This window comes from Capricornis sumatraensis, chromosome 21 (assembly GCF_032405125.1).
Source record: "Capricornis sumatraensis isolate serow.1 chromosome 21, serow.2, whole genome shotgun sequence".
Classification (NCBI taxonomy): Eukaryota; Metazoa; Chordata; class Mammalia; order Artiodactyla; family Bovidae; genus Capricornis; species Capricornis sumatraensis.
The window spans coordinates 23,772,558-23,797,841 of NC_091089.1; the positions used below are offsets into that span (position 1 = coordinate 23,772,558).

Genomic DNA, 25,284 nt, shown 5'->3' on the forward strand with positions numbered 1-25,284 from the left:
TCCTGCCTTCAATCTTTCCCAGCATCAGGGTCTTTTCCAATCAGTCAGTTCTTTGCATCAGGTGGCCAAAGTATTGGAGTTTCAGTTTCAGCATCAGTCCTTCCAGTGAATATTCAGCACTGATTTCCTTTAGGATCAACTGGTTGGATCTCCTTGCAATCCAAGGGACCCTCAAGAGTCTTCTCCAACACCACAGATCAAAACCATCAATTCTTCAGCCCTCAGCTTTCTTTATAGTCCAACTCAAACACCCATACATAAATACTGGAAACACCACAGCTTTGACTAGACAGACTTTTGTGGGCAAAGTAACAGCTCTGCTTTTTAATATACTGTCTAGGTTGGTTATAACTTTTCTTCCAAGGAGTAAGCGTCTTTTAATTTCATGGCTACAGTCACCATCTACAGAGATTTTGGAGCCCCCAAAAATAAAGTCCGTCACTGTTTCCCCATCTGTTTGCCATGAAGTGATGGGACCAGATGCCATGATCTTACTTTTCTGAATGTTGAGTTTTAAGTCAACTTTTTCACTCTCCTCTTTCACTTTCATCAAGAGGCTCTTTAGTTCTTCTTCGCTTTCTGCCATAAGGGTGGTGTCATCTGCGTATCTGAGGTTATTAATATTTCTCCCAGCAATCTTGATTTCAGCTTGTGCTTCTTCCAGTCCAGCATTTCTCATGATGTACTCTGCATAGAAGTTAAATGAGCAGGGTGACAATATACAGCCTTAACGTACTCCTTTCCCAGTTTGGAATCAGTCTGTTGTTCCATGTCCAGTTCTAACTGTTGCTTCCTAACCTGCATACATATTTCTCAAGAGGCAGGTAAGGTGGGCTGGTATTCTCATTTCTTGAATTTTCCACAGTTTGTTGTGATCCATACAGTCAAAGGCTTTGACATAGTCAACAAAGCAGAAATAGATGTGTTTCTGGAACTCTCTTGCTTTTTCGATGATCCAATGGATGCTGGCAATTTGATCTCTGGTTCCTCTGCCTTTTCTAAAACCAGCTTGAACATCTAGAAGTTTACAGTTCACGTAGTGTTGAAGCCTGGCTTGGAGAATTTTGAGCATTACTTTGCTAGTATGTTAGATGAGTGCAATTGTGCAGTAGTTTGAGCATTTTTTGGCATTGCCCTTCTTTGGGATTGGAATGAAAACTGACATTTCCCAGTCCTGTAGCCACTGCTGAGTTTCCCAAATTTGCTGGGATATTGAGTGCAGCACTTTCACAGCATCATCTTTCAGGATTTGAAACAGCTCAACTGGAATTCATCACCTCCACTAGCTTTGTTCGTGGTGATGCTTCCTAAAGCATTGGCATTCCAGGATGTCTGGCTCTAGGTGAGTGATCACACCATCGTGATTATCTGGGTCATGAAGATCTTTTTTTGTACAGTTCTTCTGTGTATTCTTGCCACCTCTTCTTAATATCTTCTGCTTCTGTTAGGTCCATACCATTTCTGTCCTTTATTGCATTTCTGTCCTTTATTAAGCCCATCTTTGCATGAAATGTTCCCTTGGAATCTCTAATCTTCTTGAAGAGATCTCTAGTCTTTCCCATTCTATTGTTTTCCTCTATTTCTTTGCATTGATCACTAAGGAAGGCTTTCTTATCTCCCCTTGCTTTTCTTTGGAACTCTGCATTCAAATGGGTATATCTTTCCTTTACTCCTTTGCTTTTCGCTTCTCTTCTTTTCACAGCTATTTGTAAGGCCTCCTCAGACAGCCATTTTACTTTTTTTCACTTCTTTTTCTTCGGGATGGTCTTGATCCCTGTCTCCTGTACAATGTCACAAGTCCAAAGTTCTTCAGGGCACTCTGTCTATGAGATCTAATCCCTTAAGTCAGAATTTTCCAATAAACTAGTAAAATTTTTCAAAAAATGCTATCTCCTGCACTGCATTTGAATTCCCAGTATTTTACTTTTTATACTGAGGCATCTTTTGAGAAGCAACAGTAACTGTACTGTCCAAAATCAGCCAGTGGGAATGGGATCACAATGAACTCAGGGAATAATACAGAAACTAGTCACTTGAGAAGTTTGATAGCGAAAAGGCCAAGAAAACAATCATTTGGCTGCAGTTCTGGGAATCGATAAGTGCTTAGGAGCTCCACTTCCTAGGACCTTTGCCCTAATGGCACATTGTTTAAAATGTCCACTCCCGAAGCTAAACTGGAGGCGATATTTCTTTGAAACTGAAAACAGCAAAAGTTTATTAAGTAACACTTAGGGAAATACCAAAATGAGATAGCCCCGGATACGAGTATATGCATGGCCGATTCCCCTCACTGGTTACCTTAGACTATCACAATATTGTTCATCGGCTAAAGGTAAACAGAAAACAAAAACTTTAAATTTTAAAAGAATGAGATGGCACCTGTGAGATGCCCTTAACCCACATTTAAATGGAAATCTTTTCAAAATCAAACTGATTCCTTAACAGTGTAACAGTTTCCCACAGAAGGCTTCAGAAAAGGCTGTCATCGTTTGAATTTCTCTTTGCGGCTAACAGGCCACCACCTGTAGGACACGGTGACCCCAGGCTGACGCAGCGCAGGAGACTGGCGAGAGGCGAGTGTTGCGCGCCAGAGCCAGACCCACCGCCCAGACACCCTCCCCGAAGCGGATCGGACCGCACACCGGATCTCCAGGCTCCTGAGCAGCCTCTACAGAGTCCGCCCCCGAGCATAAGCAGCAGATGTGGCGCCAGAAGCAGACAGGGTCTGGCCACTTCTCTCACCTGAGGGTCATAGAGCACCACGGAACAGGACGTGCCGAAGGCCAGAAGCCCTCCGGGCCCGGGGCTCCAGCTCAGGGCTCCCCGCACCCGGTTCGGGCAACAAAATACATGAGACGTCTCCAGCATGGGTGCCACCATGTTGCTGTCTGGTCAGCGGCTGAAACCTGAGCACGCACTTCCGCCCTCGGAGCGGAACTGCCTGCCCGCCGCGTCTTCCCGCGGGCGTTATCCGGGCCGCGTTTCCGAGGCGGCCGGGGGCGGGGCGGGGGCGACCCCGCCTCCGCCGGGCCCGCCCCACCCCCACCCCAGCCCAATTGGCCCTCTGCCTGTGGTAACCTCGACTCTCGTGTCGAGGACCGTGGCCCAGGCACGGCCTGCGTCCCAGGAACACAGACGCGACCGGAAGCGCTCAGAACTCTCCAGAAAGACCCAGAACTCGTGTGCCCGGAGCACGTCCCGCTGCCCTCACTGCCGGGATCCCAGCGGCAGACGGGGCTGGCTCAGTGTGGTGGTGGGGGTTGGCGAACGAGTTTCTCAGAGAGGCGGGGGGCGCGCAGGAGCTGGAGGAAGGGCCCCGGGCAGATCTCGGTGCCCCGCGCGCACTGGGACCCCCGTCTCCGCCCCCCTCCTGGCCCTGCGAGCCCCGTGGCGCCGGCGAACAGGCGGACCCGCGGACCCGCCCGCCGGGGACGGGGTGGAGCCGCACTGCGCATGCCCCGCAGCCGAGGCCGGCGGAGGCGGCGGCTCCTGGCGGCTGCTGCGCGCGGCGCTAATTAGTGATTGTGCTCCTGCTCACGGGAGGCGGCGGCGGCGCGTGGGGCGCGGCTAGCCGGGGTCTACGCGGCGCTCCCCCGACGGAGGGGCAACCGGGCCGATGAGACCGCCGCCTCTCCGTGCCGTGTAGAGATCTCTAGGGAGACAAGGGCTGGCTCCGCACCGCCGGCGGGAACTTGAACCGGCGCGCGGGAGCGGGCCGGGGGTCGGCGAGGCCGCGGAGAGGTGAGTCCCGCTGGTCTAGGAAGGGTGGGCGGAGAGGGGAACCCCGCGGAGCTGGCGAGGCCGGACTTCCCAGTTTAGGGTGCACAGCAGGCTTCGGGGTCCAACGGGGAAAGGAAATGGTTTGTCCTGTTCATCTCATTTTCCGAGAGTACTGTGGTGTTTAAAAATAAGAAGCCCTTCTAGGCAGTTTTGCGAGCTCTTTCCCGTTTTCTCCGCTCACCCGTTTCTCCAGGCCCTTTGCTTCTGCTTTTTTCTCCAGCACACGCGGACTTGCGGGGATGGAGATCCGCTGGCGGGTCTGGGACCGCCCTAAGCATCCTTCCCTCTCTTGGGAAAGGCACGGGGCTGCTCCACCCATCTGGCTCCTCGTGTATTTCTTAAAGGTTTTCTTCTGTCCCTTAAAACTTTGGGCCCCAAGGATTGTTCTTTTAGGAGTCTAGCCCGGTGATAATGCGTACGTCCTCTTTTCACAGAACGATAAGCAGCAGCTGTGCAGTACTGCTGACAGCTTTTGGAGCCCTTCCACATACATCCATGCGAGTGGTTTCCTCTGTCTCCGTATAAAATAGGTGTTACCAGCTGGTCCAAGGAAGAAGAGCTGAAGGTGGTAGAGCTCGGTTGCTCCTCACCCTTGCCATCTCACTCCGGAGCCCGACCTCCCCTTACTTTCACTGGAGGCAGACCAATTTGGTCATGATCACCACCCATCATTGGTACTGGGCATCTGCTGACTGGGTCCTGAGATAATAGTCTAACTGCTTCTTTTGGCCTATACCTTCGTCTGCTTAACTGAATTTTGCTTTTCAAGGCTCAGCTGGATCCCTAACTCCTCTTTGGAGCAAAGTTCTTTGGTTCCCAGCAGTATTATGCGGATGAGTGATAGCAAAATAAGAGCAACACAGTTTTTTAATAAAGTTTAATTTTCTTAAAGAACTGTTACTGTGCAGTCATTCAAAAATATGTGATCACTTTGTATATACTCACATGGAAAGGTGTCATTTGTTGAGTGGAAAAACAAAAGATCCCATTAGTATGATTAAGGCACACGTGTACCTGAGTATGCATGAGGGATTCTCAAGAAACTGGCCAAATTGGTTGCCTCTGAAGAATGGGATTGGGGGAGAAAGGCCTCAAATAGCTTTATATATGGTTTAAGAAAAAAATGTTAAATGTGACTTATTCTGATTGCCATATTTACTTTTTTTGATGTTAAAAGATTGTTCTGTGAAATGGTGGTGGTCGTGGTTGAGGTAGCTAGTTTGGATTTTGTATTCTTTTGTTTTGAATTCTTGTTTGAAACATGATATAATGCCAGTATGGCTGTGACCACATGGGTCCCTCCAATCTCTGAATTACTATTGCTTTTATAGTGTTAATTACAGAGTCTTAGCACTCAACTGCTATCCGGTTGTTTCCCATGTTTCAGCAATGCAGAGGTGGAGCCTAGGACTCCAGGTGGTTTTCTGTTTGTTTTTTGCAGTATCTAGCACTACACCGATCACCCTAGATGGTGCTCTGTTAAACTTGGTTATTTGATTAGACATCAGTTTTCAGCATGAGATTTCTTAATTCAAATTGTTTTGGAAGTGAAGACAAGGTTGTTTCTTTCCTTTCGTTTTCTGTCTTCTTTAGGAAGGTGCGATGGCGAGGAATTTATCAGTAATCTTGATCCTGACCTTCACTCTGTCAGTCACAAATCCCCTTCATGAAGTAGGACCAGCCACTGCTTTCCCTCAGACCACTGAAAAAATCATTCCAAGTTGGGAATCTGGCATTAATGTTAACTTGGCCGTTACCACACGGCAGCATCATCTACAGCAGCTTTTCCACCGCTATGGAGAAAATAATTCCCTGTCAATTGAAGGGTTCAAAAAGTTGCTTCAGAATATAGGCATAGATAAGATTAAGAGAATTCATATACACCATGACCATCGCTCTGACCATGAGCATCACTCTGACCATGAGCATCACTCTCACCATAATCACGCTGCTTCCAGTAAAAATAGTCGGAAAGCTCTCTGCCCAGACCATGACTCTGATGGTGCAAACAAAGAGCCACGAAACAGCCACGGGAAGGGGTCTCATCGATCAGAACATGCCAGTGGCAGAAGGAATGTTTTAATCAAGGAGAGTATTGGTGCTAGTGAAGTGACCTCAACTGTGTATAATGCTGTCTCTGAGGGAACTCACTTTCTCGAGACCATAGAAACTCCAAAACATGGGAAACTTCTCCCCAAAGATGTGAACAGTTCCACTCCACCCAGTATCTCAGAAAAGAGCCGGGCCAGCAGACTGGCTAGTAGGAGAACCAATGAATCAATGAATGAGCCCAGAAAAGACTTTATGTATTCCAGAAGCCCAAGCGAAAATACTCAGGAGGTAAGATGTTTCTCGTTATTTTAATCAGTATGCCTGCTGTCTATCCTGTCATTGCTATTCCCTCTAAATTAAAAATAAAATGGTGAGTTCATTGAAAGGGGAATTTCTCCTTTCTCAGCAAGGCACTTAGCTCAAAGTGTCTCCACTATGTTGAAAACATTCCTGATAAAAAACTTGTGGGATAAGTTCTTCGGTAAGAATAATGCTGCCTGGTGAAGCTATTTTCTAATATAGAATTTAAAACATATGAAATTATTTTGGGGAGAAAATCTTTGAATATGAATACTGTTAATTAAAAAAAAAATGGAAAATGGAAAATCGAAAGAGCAGGAGTTAGAATTCATGTTTTAGGGAAAGGTGTGGTTTAAAGGGCCAGGGAATGCAAGAGCAGCTTTGCCTCCTTGACAAAGGGATCACAGTGACTTGTAAGGTGGGTGAAATTGGAGATGCTACCTAGAGGGACGTGCTGGACAAGTGAAAAGTCTGGGTAGTGAGGTCCTGAGTTTATGTGTTTTTCTTCTCTGAGGCTAGACTTCCAGGCTGTACACAGTTTGCCTTGGCTAAGAGATGTCAACAACAAGGCATTAGTTGGTATACATTCATAGGCAGAACTTAAGTATTTCATTCAAACCATCACATGACTGTACTAATTCTGGGATAATCCTACTAATGGTCATTCCCATAGCAACACTAGTAATAAAATTTGTTTGGAGTAGTATTGGCCAAGAACTGTGGGAGTTTAAAATAGCTTTTCAGAAGATAAGAAACAGGTGCTAGTGCCAGTGGGTTTTTTTGTGGGTTTTTTTGTTTGGTTTTTTTCTTTCGGTGAGAAGAGGGAGCTTACATTCTTCAGCAGAGATTCTCTTCAAACTAAGCTTGTCATCTAATTAAATTTTTGAAACAGCTTCCTGCCGGTGCAGGTTTGTTTCATTAACCAGTGTTGCCCTCTGCCAGAGTGAGTAATCTATGGAATTTAATATTCTCTCGTTGCAAAGTGTTATTTTGCCCAGTGTGTACACAGCACTGAGCTGAGTTTTGCAAGTGCAGTCATTGCTGGCAGAGGGACACGTCTTGGGCTTGTTTAGCCACGTATGATAGCGTTAGTACAGAAACAACATATTTCTCAATCTCTAATGAACCCATCTCGAAATTAAAGCTCATTTCCTTGATAGGTTTATATGGTGAGTTAACAGGCTTGTGAATGTCTGTTTATCCTCAAACTTTTTCCTCTTGAGGCTTTCTCCAGAGGTGACTAGTGATGTGATTGCTTCTCCCAAGAAGAAATAAGCTGAAGAGATGGGAAATCAGCCCTGTGACAAAGTATCTCCAGGTAGCTTGAGGCAAATTCCAAAGTACTTAACACAAAAGTTGATGTTGATTTACCTTAAGTAAAGAAGTAGCTTCAGTGAGGAAAGGGTGTTTTGTCATCAACAGCTTTTTTAGATTCTCTAATGGGAATGCCTTTCGGTGTTTATTTCTGTTTTCTTCAGTGTTTCAATGCGTCAAAGCTGCTTACATCTCATGGCATGGGCATCCAGGTTCCATTGAATGCCACCGAGTTCAACTATCTCTGCCCAGCCATCATCAATCAGATTGATACTAGATCATGTCTGATTCATACAACAAGTGAAAAGAAAGCTGAAATCCCTCCAAAGACCTATTCTTTACAAATAGGTAAAATTGCCTTTTTTTATGTAAAAATAATTTCCAGTAGATCTATTTATGTTGTGCTTTTTCCTTCTATTTACATCAGCCTACTCATTTTTCAGCATAATTCCAAATATATCATCTTAATTGTTCTCTGCCTTGGATGTGAAGACTGCAAATGTGTTAGCTTTACCCTAAAAAAAAATAAACAAAAACTAGAAAATACATTAGATCGTAACTTGTCTGAGGTCCTTCCACAGGGTATGTCAAGGTCATTCAAAAATTTTGGGTTCTATTGAAACATACACATTACCATGTGTAAGATAGATAGCTAGTGGGAAGTTGCTGGGGGCTTTCTTGGTGGCTCAGTGGTAAAGAATCCGCCTGCCAATGCAGGTGACTCAGGTTCGATCCCTGGGTCAGGAAGAGCCCCTGGAGAAGAGGATGTCAACCCACTCTAGTATTCTTGCTGGGAAAATGCTATGGACAGAGGAGCCTGGAGGGCTACAGTCCAGGAGGTCAGAGAGTTAGACGTGACTGAGCACGTACACACAGGAAGCTGCTGTATAGCACACGAAGCTCAACCCAGCATTCTGTGAGGACCCAGAGGAGTGGGATGAGGGCAGGGTAGGGGAGAGGTTCAAGAGGGAAGGGATATGTATATGTTTATGACTGATTCACATTGTTGTACAGCAGAAACCAACACAACGTTGTAAAGCAGTTATCCTCCAATTAAAAAATTGGGATTGCTTTGTATGTTGTCACATTGTTTAGAGAATGATCAGAGTTGTTTAGGAGCCTAATCCTAGTGTGTTCTTATTAATACATGAAACCAGGATACAGTCTGCTATAGTGTAAGTTGTGTTGTTCAGAACCTATAATGAAGAATTGATTGCTTTGTTCACTGAGGATATTACTGATTGCCAGTTTCCTTTCCTTTCTCCTTTCTTCCCTCCTTTCCTAACTTTTTCCTCTTCTCTTTCATAATTTAACTGTTATGGGCGTCTGTAAGCTCAGTTCCCAAGTGATTGAGAGTTCATCCTTGGTAACCATACCTTCCCCTTCCTTCACCCTCAGTTCAGTTCAGTTGCTCAGTCATATCTGACTCTTTGTGACCCCATGAACTGTAGCATGCCAGGCTTCCCTGTCTGTCACCAACTCCTGGAGCTTGCTCAAACTCATGTCCATCGAGTTGGTGATGCCATCCAACCGTCTCATCCTCTGTCGTCCCCTTCTCCTCCTGCCTTCAATCTTTCCCAGCATCAAGGTCTTTTCCAGTGAATCAGTTCTTCACATCAGGTGGCCAAAGTATTGGAGCTTCAGCATCAGTCCTTCCAATGAATATTCAAGGTTGATTTCCTTTAGGATTAACTGGTTTGATCTTGCAGTCCAAGGGACTCTCAAGAGTCTTCTCCAACACCACAGTTCAAAAGCATCAATTCTTCGGCCTTCAACCATCTTCATAGTCCGTCGCTCACATCCATACATGACCATTGGAAAAACTATAGCTTTGACTAGATGGACCCTCGCTGAAGAATGTTCTCCTAGGTTATGCCTTTTGCCCAGAGGGTTCAGTCACATTTGATCCAGCTTCTTGGTTATTGCTCTATAACCACAGTTCTGTTCCACTGCGTTTGTATTTCTTTAGCTCCACTTTTTAAAAAAATTTATTTTTTTTAATCGAAGGATAATTGCTTTACAGTATTGTGTTGGTTTCTGCCAAACATCAACGTGAATTAAGTCATAGGTGCAAACTTCCCCGCTTTTACAGATTACTTTATGCCACTCCGCAGTCTCACTTTGAAAGTTTATCAGTTGTTTGCTTTGTCCTTTGCTCTGTCCTGTTCTCTTTGACAGCCTGGGTTGGTGGCTTTATAGCCATTTCCGTCATCAGTTTCCTGTCTTTGCTGGGTGTTATCTTAGTGCCTCTCATGAATCGGGTGTTTTTCAAGTTTCTTCTGAGTTTCCTTGTGGCGTTGGCTGTCGGGACACTGAGTGGTGACGCTTTCTTACACCTTCTTCCACATGTAAGTAAATAATTTATCCCATCAGTCTGTTTTATAGGGCTTCCCTGGTAGCTCAGGTGCTAAAGAATCCACCTGCAAAGCAGGAGACCCTGGTTCGATTCCTGGGTTGGGAGGATCCACTGGAGAAGGGATAGGCTACCCACTCCAGTGTTCCTGGGCTTCCCTCGTGGCTCAGCTGGTAAAGAATCCACCTGCAATGCGAGAGACCTGCGTTTGATCCCTGGGTTGGGAGGATCCCCTGGAGATAGGAATGACTACCCACTCCAGTATTCTGGCCTGAAGAATCCCATGGACTGTATAGTCCCTGGGTTCGCAAAGAGTCAGACAGTACTGAGAGACTTTCACTTTCGGTGTGTTTTATTATTCAACATTAAATACTAATATATAATGCGTGAATCTATAAACATATAAATTGAATGTATGTATTTTCAGTTTGTGCTCTGTATTGATATGTATAAAAGGCTGGAAATGTAGTTTCTAGGAGCGTTTCTGTGGGTTGTATCCATGACCCCCAGTCTCACCTTGGTGTGCACCACACCTGGTTCCCTAACACGCGGTAACAGAAGGTCCTGCTGCACCCAGCTGTGGGCCACTGGGGCAGGGTGCCTGGATCTCAGGTACTGGCAAGGGCCCATTACCCAGCCTGGGCTTCTTGGAAGCGCACCGAGAACAGTGGTAGGGGCTTTTCCACTGGATATATGAGCAGTAGACGCTATATGCCTGTTAAGACTTATTTGTGGCCATGGAGAAATATTGGAGATAACCTCAACGCGTACGTTATGAGGATCACTGGAGAATGTGTCTGTCTCTACACTGAATAGATCCACTCCACTAAACTGCATTATATACATTAAGCTCTGGGTCACTGCTGCTTATTGGTAGTTTTACTTTTAATAGCCTAAACTTCCCCTCATTCTGACGTAGAACATTAATTGCCTAATTCTGAATGGTTTCATATTTGACATTAATTATCTTAGCCAATTTTTCTGACATGTGAAACAAATGAATTTACAAAATCCATATTATTTTGCCTTTAGTCTCATGCAAGTCATCACCATAGTCACAGCCATGAAGAAACAGCAATGGAAATGAAGAGGGGACCACTTTTCAGCCACCTCTCTTCTCAAAACATTCAAGAAAATACCTATTTTGATTCTACGTGGAAAGGGCTGACAGCTCTGGGAGGCTTGTATTTCATGTTTCTTGTTGAACATGTTCTCACGTTGATCAAGCAATTTAAAGATAAGAAGAAAAAGGTAAGAAAAACTGTACTGATTACTTACTATGCATTGGACATTTATTTAGAGCAGCACTAGAACCGAACAGTTAGCAGAGCTTTTCCAAGGTGTGTGATCTTCATTTGTGAGGAGGTTCAGCACCTTTTTGCTCCCAGAAGCATTCATGGAAGTCAGTAACCCTGGACTTCCCTGTCTTCAGTATTCCCTTCAGAGTCACAGGCAAGGGTAAATATCTATATAAATGACCAAACAAGGCATTGATGGTGGAGGTGGTTTCATGGGTGTGTACTTACCCCAAACTCTTTGAGTTACGTACAGTAAGTATGTGCAGCTTTTAAATTACTCAGTAGCTAAATATTATGTTTTGTTGAAAGACTATCTGACTCACTCAGACTTGCTGTTTGCAAAGTGCCCCCAGAAATAATATGAAGCTCAACAGTAGGCTGTATATCTGGTGAAAATATCTTTGGAGTTGCCTATGGTTATATTCCTCTTCCTATCTGATGTGACTGGGTAAATCAGTCAAAAAAGATTGTCCTCATGGGGACTCTTAATAATGACATGTACATGTTTTGGCCATTTGTGTACTCATATTCTGGTCATTTGATGTTGACCAAGAGAGTTCCAGAAAAACATCTATTTCTGCTTTATTGACTATGCCAAAGCCTTTAACTGTGTGGATCACAATAAACTGTGGAAAATTCTGAAAGATGGGAATACCAGATCACCTGACCTGCCTCTTGAGAAACCTATATGCAGGTCAGGAAGCAACAATTAGAACTGGACATGGAACAACAGACTGGTTCCAAAGAGGAAAAGGAGTACGTCAAGGCTGTATATTGTCACCCTGCTTATTTAACTTACGTGCAGAATACATCATGAGAAACGCTGGGCTGGAAGAAGCACAATCTGGAATCAACATTGCCGAGAGAAATATCAATAACCTTAGATATGCAGATGACACCACCCTTATGGCAGAAAGTGAAGAGAAACTAAAAAGCCTCTTGATGAAAGTGAAAGAGGAGAGTGAAAAAGTTGGCCTAAAGCTCAACATTCAGAAATCGGAGATCATGGCATCTGGTCCCATCACTTCATGGGAAATAGATGGGGAAACAGTGGAAACAGTGTCAGACTTTATTTTTTTGGGCTCCAAAATCACTGCAGATGGTGACTGCAGCCATGAAATTAAAAGACGCTTACTCCTTGGAAGAAAAGTTATGACCAACCTAGAAAGTATATTCAAAAGCAGAGACATTACTTTGCCGACTAAAGTCCGTCTAGTCAAGGCTATGGTTTTTCCTATGGTCATGTATGGATGTGAGAGTTGGACTGTGAAGAAAGCTGAGTGCCGAAGAATTGATGCTTTTGAACTGTGGTGTTGGGAGAAGACTCTTGAGTGTCCCTTGGACTGCAAGGAGATCCAGCCAGTCCATCCTAAAGGAGATCAGTCCTGGGTGTTCTTTGGAAGGAATGATGCTGAAGCTGAAACTCCAGTACTTTGGCCACCTGATGCAAAGAGTTGACACATTGGAAAAGACCCTGATGCTGGGAGGGATTGGGCCCAGGAGGAGAAGGGGACGACCGAGGATGAGATGGCTGGATGGCATCACCGACTCGATGGACATGAGTTTGAGTGAACTCTGGGAGTTGGTGATGGACAGGGAGGCCTGGCGTGCTGCAATTTCATGGGGTCACAAAGAGTTGGACAGGACTGAGCAACTAAACTGAACTGAAGATCATCTTGGAGTCAGTTCTGTATGATCATTTTTTTCTCTGCAGTCCTGCTACTTCTTCTAAATATCCAGTTTTGGTTTCTCTTAAATTGAGCAAGAGGTTACATACTGGTAAAGCTATTTTAATGTAGAATCCAGATTTTTTGAAAATTAAAAAGATTTATACAGTGATTGCCTGATGTAATTGGCAACTTGCTTTTGAATCTTTCAAAAGCATTCAACTTAAATATGCATGGCAGTAACTCTTCTCACTGGCATTTCATAGTCTGAATAATATGTAATTAAATCATGCAGTTGCAATAGCAGGTATAGCTGGCATGAAGAGACTTGAAAACTAACATAGTTGATTCTTGCTGAGCTTAGAGCTCAGGTTGGGAACCCAATGCATGTGAGCAGAGTAGCCTCCTCCATCCTGTGAATATTTGCCCTTACGGATTTAATGGTCACTTCAACTGCAGATTTTGAAGCCTTACAGAATGTCAGTTTACAGGGAATAAATGAAGCAACGAGAGCTGACTCCTTCTTAATCCAGGAAGTCTTCCATGTCCCCATTGTCCCTGCTGCTTCACTTGGGTGGCTTTGAGGATATATCCTCCTCCTCTGCATTTTCAAGGATTTTTTTTGCAGGGGAGGGGTTTTGTTTGTGTTTGTTTGTTTTATTGCATTTCTATTTCAGATGCCATTCTAATTTCAATGTAATTTTCTAGTTTTACCTTAAAAGTTCTGTTTATTAACCTGATGCTCTAACATAGGACTCTAAGAGGTAGGCTGTCTGTGGTCTAAGACAGATCAGTGTTTTTCATTCTCTTTAAGTTATAACTATTTGTGAGTTGTGAAATCAATCTTGTGTCTTGACCCATGTTTTTAAATGCAACAGTGATATTACAATACATTCCATATACTACTCTGTCTTTGTCTTACATATATATTATTATGCATTGTAGTTGACGAAGTTTGGAATTTCTGTTCTCAAATAATTTCTGCTAGCATGTAAGCTCTTAAGGCCCAGGACCGCTCCATCTTCTCTACTGCTATATCTCCAGTGCCTCGAATAGTGTCTGGCACATAGTAGAGGATTGGTAAATATTTGTTGAATGTTTAAGAATCGTTAAGGGCTTCCCAGGTGGCAATAGTGGTAAAGAACCTGCCTGCCAGTGCAAGTAAGATGTAAGAGACTCAGATTCAGTGCTCGAGTTGGGAAGATCTGCTGGAGGAGGGCATGGCAACTCACTTCAGTATTCTTGCCTAGAGAATCCCATGGACAGAGGAGCCTGGCTGGCTAAGTACAATGAAGTACACACATAAGAAGCATTAAATAGTAAATAAGCATAATTTCTAGGCAACGACTTCCCACAGGTGTTTCACAAACATTTCATGTTCTCTTCCTTTTTAGAAACTATTGCCTTTATCTATTTTCAAGGGCAGCCAGATCTTAGTGTTACTTATGTAACAGTTTTAAATCTCGTTTGCTGCTAAGTCACTTCAGTCATGTCCAACTCTATGCGACCCCATAGACGGCAGCCCACCAGGCTCCCCCATCCCTGGGATTCTCCAGGCAAGAACACTGAAGTGGGTTGCCATTTCCTTCTCTGATGCACGAAAGTGAAAAGTGAAAGTGAAGTTGCTCAGTCGTGTCCGACCCTCAGCGACCCCATGGACTGTAGCCTACCAGGCTTCTCCATCCATGGGATTTTCCAGGCAAGAGTACTGGAGTGGGGTGCCATTGCCTTCTCTGTAAATCTCACTTAGTTCTCTCAAAAAGAAAAAACTACTCCTTACATGGTAAGCATTGGTAGCTCTTCAGACCCATCAGTTTAGTTCAGTTCAGTCACTCAGTCACGTCTGACTCTTTGCGGCTGCATGGACTGTAGCATGCCAGGCTTCTCTGTCCATCACCAACTCCCGGAGTTTACTCTAACTCATATCCATCAAGTCAGTGATGCCGTGTAACCATCTCATCCTCTGTTTTCCCCTTCTCATCTCGCCTTCAGTCTTTCCCAGCATCAGGGTCTTATAATGGAACATTTTACCTTGGATTTCCCTTAAAACATCCGTATATGTCAATCTGTTTATTCGAATTAGGGTTGAATCACATACTTGGTGTGTAGTTAGGCTCTTATGATATTTCTACCTCAGACTTTCTTTTTACCAGATTCTCAGGTTTCTTGCTTAGGCTGGAAACCTGAAAATCATCTATGAATCTCCCTCATCCTCATATCCAACCTAGTTTTATTAAGTGTATCCAGAAGTGAAATTTGGTCTCTCCGTCTTGCTTGCTGTTGTTCTGGTCTAAGCTCGGCTTACCTGGCTGACAGCAGTTGCCTCCTGACTGGACTATCTACATTATTTTGTTGTCCTTTTCTAATCCAGAGTGGAGGGGGCAGAGTGATTTGTTTAAATGAGTGTGATGAGGTTGGACACCACTGCTGAAAATCTTTCTGTCATACATCTCATTGCTTATAGGATGAAGTCCACGATAGGATGAAGACCATAGTCCATGGTTTGCACTGTCTGGATGCCCCGCTACCCAGCCTCACTACTGGCCGCCCAGTCTCTGACCTACCAGACCCCATCCACCTTGCACTTCTTTCAGTTAAAGAAGCGGCTGCTGCCTTTCTGCTTTAGGGTCCTCCCACATGCCATCTCCCTGCCTGGATTACTCCTCCCCACCCTTCTCCAGCAAACCCCTGCTCATCTTTAGGTCTTGGCATAAACATCACTTTCTGGACAAATCCTGTCATGGGAGTCAGTTAGGTCTTGTACCCACTCCAGTACTCTTGCCTGGAAAATCCCATGACAGAGGAGCCTGGTGGGCTGCAGTCCATGGGGTCTCTAGGAGTCAGACACGACTGAGCGACTTTACTTTCACTTTTTGCTTTCATGCATTGGAGAAGAAAATGGCATCCCACTCCAGTATTCTTGCCTGGAGAATCCCAGGGTCAGGGGAGCCTGGTGGGCTGCCGTCTATGGGGTCACACAGAGTCAGACACGACTGAAGTGACTTAGCAGCAGTAGCATACACTCTTGTAGTACTGTGTATTTGTCCTTTGTAAAGTGTATCAAAAATTGCAATCAAAGAATTGTGTAATCATTACCTGTATAAAACTTCCCTCCCTGTGGGTGATAAGCTCCATGGGAACAAGAACTATGTGTATCTTGGTTTATGGTGTATTGATGTATTGCCAGGATTCAGCACAGGAAACATTAGAGGCCCTTAATACTTGTGGAATGAAAGAATTGGTTAAAAACTAGAGATAGTCATTGCTCAGCAAGAAATAAAACATCAGTTAAGTGATTTAAAGTTTCCTGAATTCACTTATTTTCACAAATATTTAAGTACTTTCTGTGTTTGAGGCATCATGCCAGGGATAGGTATAAAGATTGGTTTGTGCTTCCTTTTAAAAACTCTTATAACCTAAAAATGTGCAGATATTTTATATACTGTTAGAGCTAAAAATGAAATCTCAGTTAAGGTGGGGATTGAGTCATATTCAAAATATACTGCAAATAAGAAGGTGATTATTTTTGTGACAGTTTTCCTTATCTTAAATATTCTACATAAGTCGGTAATACACAGGCACCATTGTTCTAACAGTGACCTTCATTCTTGGGTTCTGAGATATGGACTGTATCTCAAGTATGGTATTCAGCTGGTTTAAAAATCTAGTGATAAATTCAAGACTGACTACTGGGATTTGTTTCAAAAGAGAAAACTTGGTAATGGTGTTTTATGACAGCAAAAGTATTTTAGTTTTAGTAACAAATACATATCAGTATCACAGTATAATTTTAAGTTATAAAAAGTATGGCAAGTATGGGATTTCATTGACCAAAAGAGGCATTGGAGGAAACCAGGCAGTTGGTTAGCAGATCACTACTTGCCTGGAGGACATGCCTGTTCTGAACTGATGGCCTGAGGCAGAGCTCAACTTTAATGTGTTTATGAGTCACCTGGAGACCTAGTTAAAATCCAAGTTCTAATCCATTCACTCTGGGGTGTGGCCTGAGATCATGCATTTCTAAATAGCTCCCAGGGGATGCAGTGCTGTTTTCATGAGAACGGATTATACTGCGTGACCTGAGGGACCAGCAGAAAGATGAGTGTGTGATTTTTCTTTCGTATTACTGATGCATCGTCCTTTACCTTTCTGAACAGTTTCTGCCTCTGAGCCACCAGGGAAGCCCAAAACAGACTAGTAGGTGCTGTGGAGTTAAGTGCAGGCCTTGCCCTTAGATGGGGTTTATTCCTTTAGAAGCCTGTCACTCTGTTGTCTTTGTCTATGAAATCTCTTGCTTAAACTGTTTATCTGAAGGTATATGCATAAGTAAACCACCCATTTCAAGTATCGCTTTTCCTTGCTGTTACAGAATCAGAAAAAACCTGAAAATGATGATGATGTGGAGATTAAAAAGCAGCTGTCCAAGTATGAATCTCAACTTTCAACAAATGAGGAGAAAGTAGATGCAGATGATCGTAAGTCCTTGTGAATCTGAGAGCTGGAGGGAGGCCATTGCTCTGTGATTTGCAGGCAGCTCAGACTATCCAGAAGAGATGGGACCTTATTCTACCCCCATTAACCTTCCCCTCCCTTTTTTTTTTTTGACTGTGCCACGAGACTTCTGGGATCTTAGTTCCCCAACCAGGAATCGAACCTGGGCCCCAGCAGGGAAAATGCCAGGTTCTAACTACTGGACCACCAGGGAATCCCTCCCCTCTTTTTAAAACTTATGCTTTCTTTTAATTGCCAGTGAGTTGGTTATTTCTATGTATATTTATATGTCTTCTTTCTATAATTTTTTTATTTTGAGGTAAATTCAAACTTAGAGAAAAATTCTAAGAATAGTAGAAAGAATTCCTCTGCCTCTTCCTGTATTCCCCAGTTATTTTATGTACATTTATCATTCTTTCTCTCTTTCTCTGTGTATATACATACTACTCAGTTTTTTTTCTAAACCATTTGAGAGTAAGTTACAAAAGTGATGCTTCTTTACCTCTAAATACTTGTTATATTTCCTAAAAAAAGGACATTCTCGTATGTGATCACAGGTCAGTGATCAACACCAGGAAATTAAAGCTGATATAATGCCATTTTCTAGTCTATAGACCATTTTCATGTTTATCCAATTGTCTTAATAATTTCTTTATACTCCCCTAACCCCCAAAAGGAAAAAAAATGATCCAGAGTACAAGTCAGGGTCAAATGTTGCCTCTTATTGTCCCTCATTTTGAGTTTGTTGGTTGTTTTTGCATTAGGTTGATCAGTTTGGGCAGGAATAGCACAAAGTGTATTACATCCTTTCCAGTGACGTGACCTGCCTCCCACCGTGGTGCTTGGTCGCATAGCAGTGGTGGGAGTTTTGATCACCTGGCTAAGGTTGTGTCTCCCATGTTTCTTCACTGTAAAGTTACTGTGTTACTATGTTTCCTAGAGCTTATTAGCCTGGCATTTCTTGTTGGACAGGCTCAAGTTAAAATTTTAAACCAGAGGCGTCATGATGACCTTTGAGGTCCTGCCCTGCCTTCCACTCCCCCGAATGGTTCACTCTGTCCAGCCTCACAGCCTCCTTTTCATCCTGTGAGCATACCAGGTCTGTCTCAGAGGCTGATACTCAGTTTCTTCTGCTTAGAGCACTTTTCTCCTAGGTCTTCATATAAATTCCTCCTATTGTTTCAATCTCAACTCAGATATCTCCTTCTTAGAGGCCTTCCTGGCTCATCCCAATACAGAGATTTCCCACTCACTCTCCTCATATTCGCCTTTTCTATTTTCATCCCATGCTGTCCAGTGCCTTAATTACCTTATTAATACCTGTATTTCCTTGTTACGTGGCTGTCTCCCGCAAGAACATGAGCTTCCTGAAGGCAGAGACTTTGTTCTGCTCCACTTTGTCCTGGTGCCTGGCCCAGAGTAGACGCTCAGTTGCTGACTGACGAGGAAGAGCAGCTTATTGTTGCTACTGGGCAGTCCTAAGACTTTCTGTCCACCCTTTGTCTCCAGCACGCTGCTCTTCTCTAAAGAGCGAGTGAAATACTCTCACTTGTCTTCCTGCATCTATTCCATCTTCAGAATTTCCAGTGAAATTTATAATGATGAGAGGAAATAACTTTTAAAATTGGATCATAGTTTCAGGAATGCTCCCAGGAAAGTTGATGCCAGTGTACAAAAAGGAAAAAGCAAAACCTATTGTTGGAGTTTACTTTACACAGATAAATGTTTCTTGATGATGATGGTATTTCACTTTCTTCTGCTTTTCCTTTTTAATTTTTGTTTGGCCATAATACATGGTTTGCAGGATCTTAGTTCCCTGACTGGGGATTGAACCCAGACCCTTGACAGTGAAAGTGCAGAGTCCTAACCACTGGACCACCAAGCTATTCCCCTCTTTTGCTTTTCCTTGAATTTTGAAAGAGAGGAACTCAGATAACAGAATTATGCATGTTTTTTATTTCCAATTTTTCTGGAATATTTTTCTAAAATATTTTAAATGTCAACAGTGAAATATTTTTCTAAAATGGGTGTGCTTCTTTTATAATCAGAAAAAAAAAACTATCTTGAAAAACATAGGGAGGCAAAAGAATTTAAGGGAGGGTCTGGGGCGGTTACTGAAGGCTATCATTTAAAATCCATTCTTCGAAAAATCATTTAACTTCTAAAATTCACTAAAACGTACTGAGGTTTTTCAACAGAAAACCTCTAAAGTCTAGTACTCTAAAGTCTAGTCTGCCAGGTAGGTATATGTGAGAGAGTTGCCATGCTTTGATGTCTTGTTGACTCTGTCAGTGGAGATTTTGAAATGTGCACATTAAAAGAGCCGTTTGACTTTGTCCCAACGTCCTTTATGTTTACATCTAGGACCTGAAGGCTATTTACGAGCTGACTCACAAGAGCCCTCCCACTTTGATTCTCAGCAGCCAGCAATCTTGGAAGAAGAGGAGGTCATGATAGCTCATGCCCATCCACAGGAAGTTTACAATGAATATGTACCCAGAGGGTGCAAGAATAAATGCCATTCGCATTTCCATGATACACTCGGCCAGTCCGATGATCTCATCCACCACCATCATGACTACCATCATATTCTCCATCACCACCACCACCAGAACCACCACCCCCACAGCCACAGCCAGCGCTACTCCCGGGAGGAGCTGAAAGATGCTGGCATCGCCACATTGGCCTGGATGGTGATCATGGGGGACGGCCTGCACAATTTCAGCGATGGCCTCGCAATTGGTATGTCTCTATGTTTCGGCCCTTGTTTGTTGATCTCTGAAAATGCCACTTTAAGCTGCTGATTTTAGCAAAGAGTAGGTTGGTTTGATAAGGCTGTTAACATCCAAGGTTATCAAAATGTTATCTCTTCTTTGACTGCTTTGACAGTGATGTACTCGATAAATGTAAGATAAGGTGAAAAAGTGCTAGAAACTGTGCTTGGCCCTTTAAATTGTAGCTGCCAAAAGTTACTTTCCCTTATCTGCAATATAAATAGTATGTATTAAAGTGAAAGTATCTTTTCCACCATCTTTTCTTTTATGCTAAAGGAATCTTCATCTATCTAATAAGTTTAAATTACTAATCCATACCCAAAGAAGAATTATAGACTTTTTGTAAGTTGTGCTATCATTGAGAGATAGTAGAATATTTATGAATTGTAGTAATTTAGTGCAGGAAGGGAGGGGCTTCCCAGGTGACACAGTAGTAAAGAATCTGCCTGCAAAGCAGGAGATTCAAGAGACTGCCTGGGTCAGGAAGATCCCCTGGAGAAGGGAATGGCAACCCACTCCAGTATTTTGCCTGGGAAATCCCATGGACAGAGGAGCCTGGTGAACTATAGTCCATAGGGTTGCAAAGAGTTGGGCATGAATGAGCACCTGTGCACACAGACCCACAGAGTTCTAGAAGGAGCCATGGAAATAATTACGGAGCAGGCAGGCAAGGTCCGACGAGGCAGTATTGTTTTGTTGCCCAGCTGGGATGAGCCCAGGCCCTGCTCCCCACACTGCACTCTTCCTCCTCTGCACCGTGCACAACTTAAGCGACACAGAAGGATGTGCAAATGCTCAGTCATGGTTTGTAAGCAATCAGTTGTATAACGTGTTAACTTTTAAAAGCAGGGAGCTATTTGTCTTAAACTTCCCTTATCAAGACATTGAAAGAATAAATGTAAAAAAGTCTAATTACACAGTGGATTCCTCTGAGGCTAGGAAACATATTTGTACTCTTGATTCCTGAGGTTTTCTTCCCCTAAACCTTTTAAATCAGTTTGTTTTATATTTCTCCATAAGTGCTTTATGTGGCAGCAGTTACTTCTCAGGTTTGTGTAAGATCATTTAATCGCTCTAAGGCAGAACCCAGCCTTCCCTTCAACCATATCTGCTTGTGCTCCTTTGGGAAATTTAAGCCTAATTGAATATTCTAAAGGACATCAGCCCTGGGTGTTCTTTGGAAGGAATGATGCTAAAGCTGAAACTCCAGTACTTTGGCCACCTCATGCGAAGAGTTGACTCATTGGAAAAGACTCTGATGCTGGGAGGGATTGGGGGCAGGAGGAAAAGGGGACGACAGAGGATGAGATGGCTGGATGGCATTACTGACTCAATGGACGTGAGTTTGAGTGAACTCTGGAAGTTGGTGATGGACAGAGAGGCCTGGCGTGCCATGATTCATGTGGTCGCAAAGAGTCGGACACGACTGAGCAACTGAACTGAATGTAATCTAAGATTAGTTATGAAGAAGTTACAGAGTGCAGTTGAGAAAGTTCTGTTTATTCACAACCAGAATATAGTTTGTTTCTTTTACCTCACTGTATGTGCTATACAAATTTTAAAAATACACACCCACAAAATAATGCAGTGATTTTTTACACAGGTGCTGCTTTTACTGAAGGTTTATCGAGTGGTTTAAGTACTTCTGTTGCCGTGTTTTGTCATGAGTTGCCTCATGAATTAGGTAAGAGAACACTACAAACGGTATTTTCCAGGTGGATAGCATATCTCAGTGTCACTGGCTTTTGCTAAGGATAGTTTCCAGCAGGCTTTCTCATTTATGGCTTCTCATAAATCTACTATCCTAGGTAGCTTTGTTTCTTACTGAGGACAAGTCTGTTTCCAGCCAGAATTCTAACCCTGCAACTCTCATTACACAATTGCCTGTGTGGGGTTGCCAAACAGATCCCTGAGCCCCATCTCTGGTCCTCTTCCCCTGCCAGATACCTTCCTGTATCAGCGTATGGTGACGTCAGTCCCTATTTTCATTGTACACAGAACAGAAATAAGACCTCAGGCAAATACTCATCTTCCATTAACAGAGAGAACTTGACAAAGAGAATTTCATTGGAACTAAAAAGAAAGAGAAGTTGATGAATTGTGTTTTGAATATTCTTTTTCTCTTTCACCAGGACTTAAAATCTTCCCAGAGTTGCCCTGGTTCCGTGTGTGTCCCTGTTTTTCTTCTTGCAGGCGGCACACACCTGTCGCACCATTTTCATGTTTGTCCCTTGGTGTGTGTTCGGCCATTTAGAAGGCCTCCCATCTTCCTGTTCAGTGCTTGTAATCCTCAACATCTGATTTGTGTTCCACATTCTAGATCCTTCAGGCTCCTTGAAGCTTCTCTGAAGTACTTTGATCTTAATTTCTTTTCTTCTTTTATAACCAGAACATTAGACTCTTCAGCTTTTAATGATGATGCATATTGCCTTAATCTTTTGCTGATCATTTCCTGTGTGTTCTCTACTCCCTCTTGCTGCCTGTGGTAGGTTAAAAGAAGCCCCTTGAAGACAGTGCAAGAGCACAGTAGTAGATTCTTGGTATTGACATTCTTTGACTAACAAGAAACCTTAAGAAAAACTTTGGATAAAAGATATCTTAGTTTATAAAACTGTTAGAGTGTTTTATACTGATTAACCCTGGGTGATTCTTAATTTTGTCTTTTTTTTTTTTTTTCCACTCAGAAAAATTGGAAGATTTCTTAAATCTGGAAAGTCTTTTGGGTATATGTCTTAAAAATGATCTTTTTAATGACTTTAATTGCCTTTTTGTGTTTTCTGTTAAAGGTGACTTTGCTGTCTTACTGAAGGCTGGCATGACTGTTAAGCAGGCTGTTCTTTATAATGCCCTGTCAGCCATGCTGGCGTATCTTGGAATGGCCACAGGCATTTTCATTGGTCATTACGCTGAGAATGTTTCCATGTGGATATTTGCACTTACTGCAGGCTTGTTCATGTATGTTGCTCTGGTTGATATGGTAAGTTTTAAGAAGTCTAATTACAGAATTAACTAACAAGGAAATAAAAATGTCCAGTGAAACAGGTTTTTTTAAAAGAGTATAGGATAAATGTAGTTGCAATGACAGTCTGTGCTCAACAAAGTATACAAAGTATACTTCAGAATGCACAGAAGCATCTACCTGCTTCTGATGTGTCTTTCTGAGAGTAGAGTTTCAGTAAATAGGCATTGACTTGTACATAGACTTGTGAGAAACCTAGTACAAGCCACATACTGTTGGCAAACTCTGTATACATCAGAACACTTAAAGGACCCTTACTAACAGATAAAGGAGTCATATCTTTTTGTCACCAAAGTCCACTTAACAGTCTCAGCCAGTCTTACTGCTAAGATTATATTTTATAAGATAAAAGATTTCCATATCTCTGAACTTTAAGTGAACCACATGTTATGTACAGATACAGATAGTAAGCAGGGTAATCAGTGTAGCTCTCCATTTTGCAGCGGAGTAAACTGGATCAATATAATTTTGACTTGCTGAGCAGACCATGAGTAATCATTGTTAATTAACTGTTAGGAAATGCTGTGTGACATTATTAGCTAGATTGGCGTTTTAGAAATTTGATTCATGGTATATCCAACTACATAGAAAGCTGGTATAGTGTCCTGGAAATTCTTCTAAAATCTGTGGTTCTGGAAACTTAAAGGTTGCTCTTTTGTTTGTTTTAAAGGTGCCTGAGATGTTGCACAACGATGCTAGTGACCATGGATGTAGCCGCTGGGGATATTTCTTTCTACAGAATGCTGGGATTCTTTTGGGTTTTGGAATTATGTTGCTTATTTCCATATTTGAACATAAAATTGTGTTTCGTATAAATTTCTAATTAGGGTTTAAATGCTAGAGTAGCTTAAAGCTATAGTTTGCTCTCTGTAGTTTGAATAGGTCATAGGGAGATGAGCTCATATGATGCGATCCATAGCACTTAAGGTTAGTGGATTTTGTGATTTTTTTTTTGTATTGAATATTGTCATCTGTTATGCTTATAAGGTCAGTTATGGTGGTAACATAAAGGTACGTTCTAATATTTAAGTTATTCTGTTTTGGGAATATAAGCTATATGTGCAATTTACCAATATTACCAGTTTATTGTATAAACAAGAGATTTGGCATGACATGTTCTGTATATTTCAGAAAAAATATCTTTAATGTTTCTTTTTCTAGAACTAATTTAATATAGTGATTCCCATGCTGGATTTTAGGCCTCTGAAGAACTGCTGGTGTTTAGGAGTAAGAATACACATGAAGCTTAAGATACCAATAAAACTTAAAATGAATTTAAGCTAAGAAATAAGGAGAAAAAGAGAAGAATCTATATGAATTAAGTTATAGATTTTGTATAAAAAATCAAAACTGGTTATTAAATAGAAGGGGAAATTTAGGTATAAATGAAAAAAGGCAGTATTAGTAAAGTACAGAGTACATTCATAAACATTTTTGTCAGAGTATTAATGTTCCCATAACACCTCAGCACTTTTTACTACTTTAGTTGTACATTTAACTTTGTATAGTAAAGACATCTAAATATATTTAATAATTTGCAAAATACATCATTTGACCAAGAAATTGGAATTTTAAAATATGTTTGGAGATATGCCAGATGAGTATGAGTAAGTTTATGTATTGTCAAAAGACTTGGATGTCACCAAGTCATGTTATGTATCACCCAAAGTTACATTATTGGATGTTCTAGTTACCTGGTTTACCACTTGTCAGCGTATTAGAATTTCAGATATGTAAGAACATTAAAACAGTACTGATTAAAATTTAACTTCTTGGATTCAGAAAGTAGTCTGGTATCTTCCAGTGCTTCAGTGTGGTCGTTGTTAGCAGCTGTCATTTTTATATGTAGTACTTTAGATGTACTAGGGTTGTATGGCATTCTCTAGTTGTTGCTTTTCTACAGAATAAATTCCCATGTCAGCTTCATATCATATAGTCTGATTTTCTTTGCTTTTTTTTTACCATCTTAGCCATTTTTAAGCATACAGCTCAATAATTTTGCATATATTCACAATGTTACGCAATTTGTCTCAGGAACTTTTTCACCTTGCAAAACTGAAACTCTTCATTTCCTTCCCATAGCACCTGGTAACCACCATTCTACTTTCTATCTCTATCAATTTGAGATGTTTGATTTTCTTAAGTATAACCCAGATTATATACACTTGTCGATTCGTTTATATTATTGTATTAGGTGACTTTATTCAATTTTTTACATTTTTATCATAAAGGGCAC

General features: G+C 42.2%; 2 protein-coding genes across 10 annotated transcripts in view; one reads left to right on the forward strand and one right to left on the reverse strand.

Annotated features, from left to right (window-relative positions):
- ELP2 (elongator acetyltransferase complex subunit 2) overlaps positions 1-2,880 on the reverse strand; it is a 55,347-nt gene extending 52,467 nt beyond the window's left edge. For all 9 annotated transcript variants that reach the window (XM_068993828.1, XM_068993829.1, XM_068993825.1 and 6 more), the window contains exon 1: positions 2,743-2,880. In XM_068993828.1, the coding sequence (XP_068849929.1) occupies positions 2,743-2,880 (138 nt within the window). The remainder of the gene's footprint in view (positions 1-2,742) is intronic.
- Positions 2,881-3,665: 785 nt separating this feature from the next.
- On the forward strand, positions 3,666-24,860 carry SLC39A6 (solute carrier family 39 member 6). Its single transcript, XM_068993739.1, has 10 exons — positions 3,666-3,741; positions 5,374-6,120; positions 7,611-7,794; positions 9,625-9,794; positions 10,832-11,050; positions 17,134-17,239; positions 19,620-19,997; positions 21,633-21,713; positions 22,816-23,006; positions 23,719-24,860. The coding sequence occupies exons 2-10, from the start codon at positions 5,383-5,385 to the stop codon at positions 23,869-23,871; spliced, it is 2,220 nt and encodes a 739-aa protein (XP_068849840.1). The 5' UTR covers positions 3,666-3,741; positions 5,374-5,382; the 3' UTR covers positions 23,872-24,860.
- Positions 24,861-25,284: the final 424 nt, after the last annotated feature.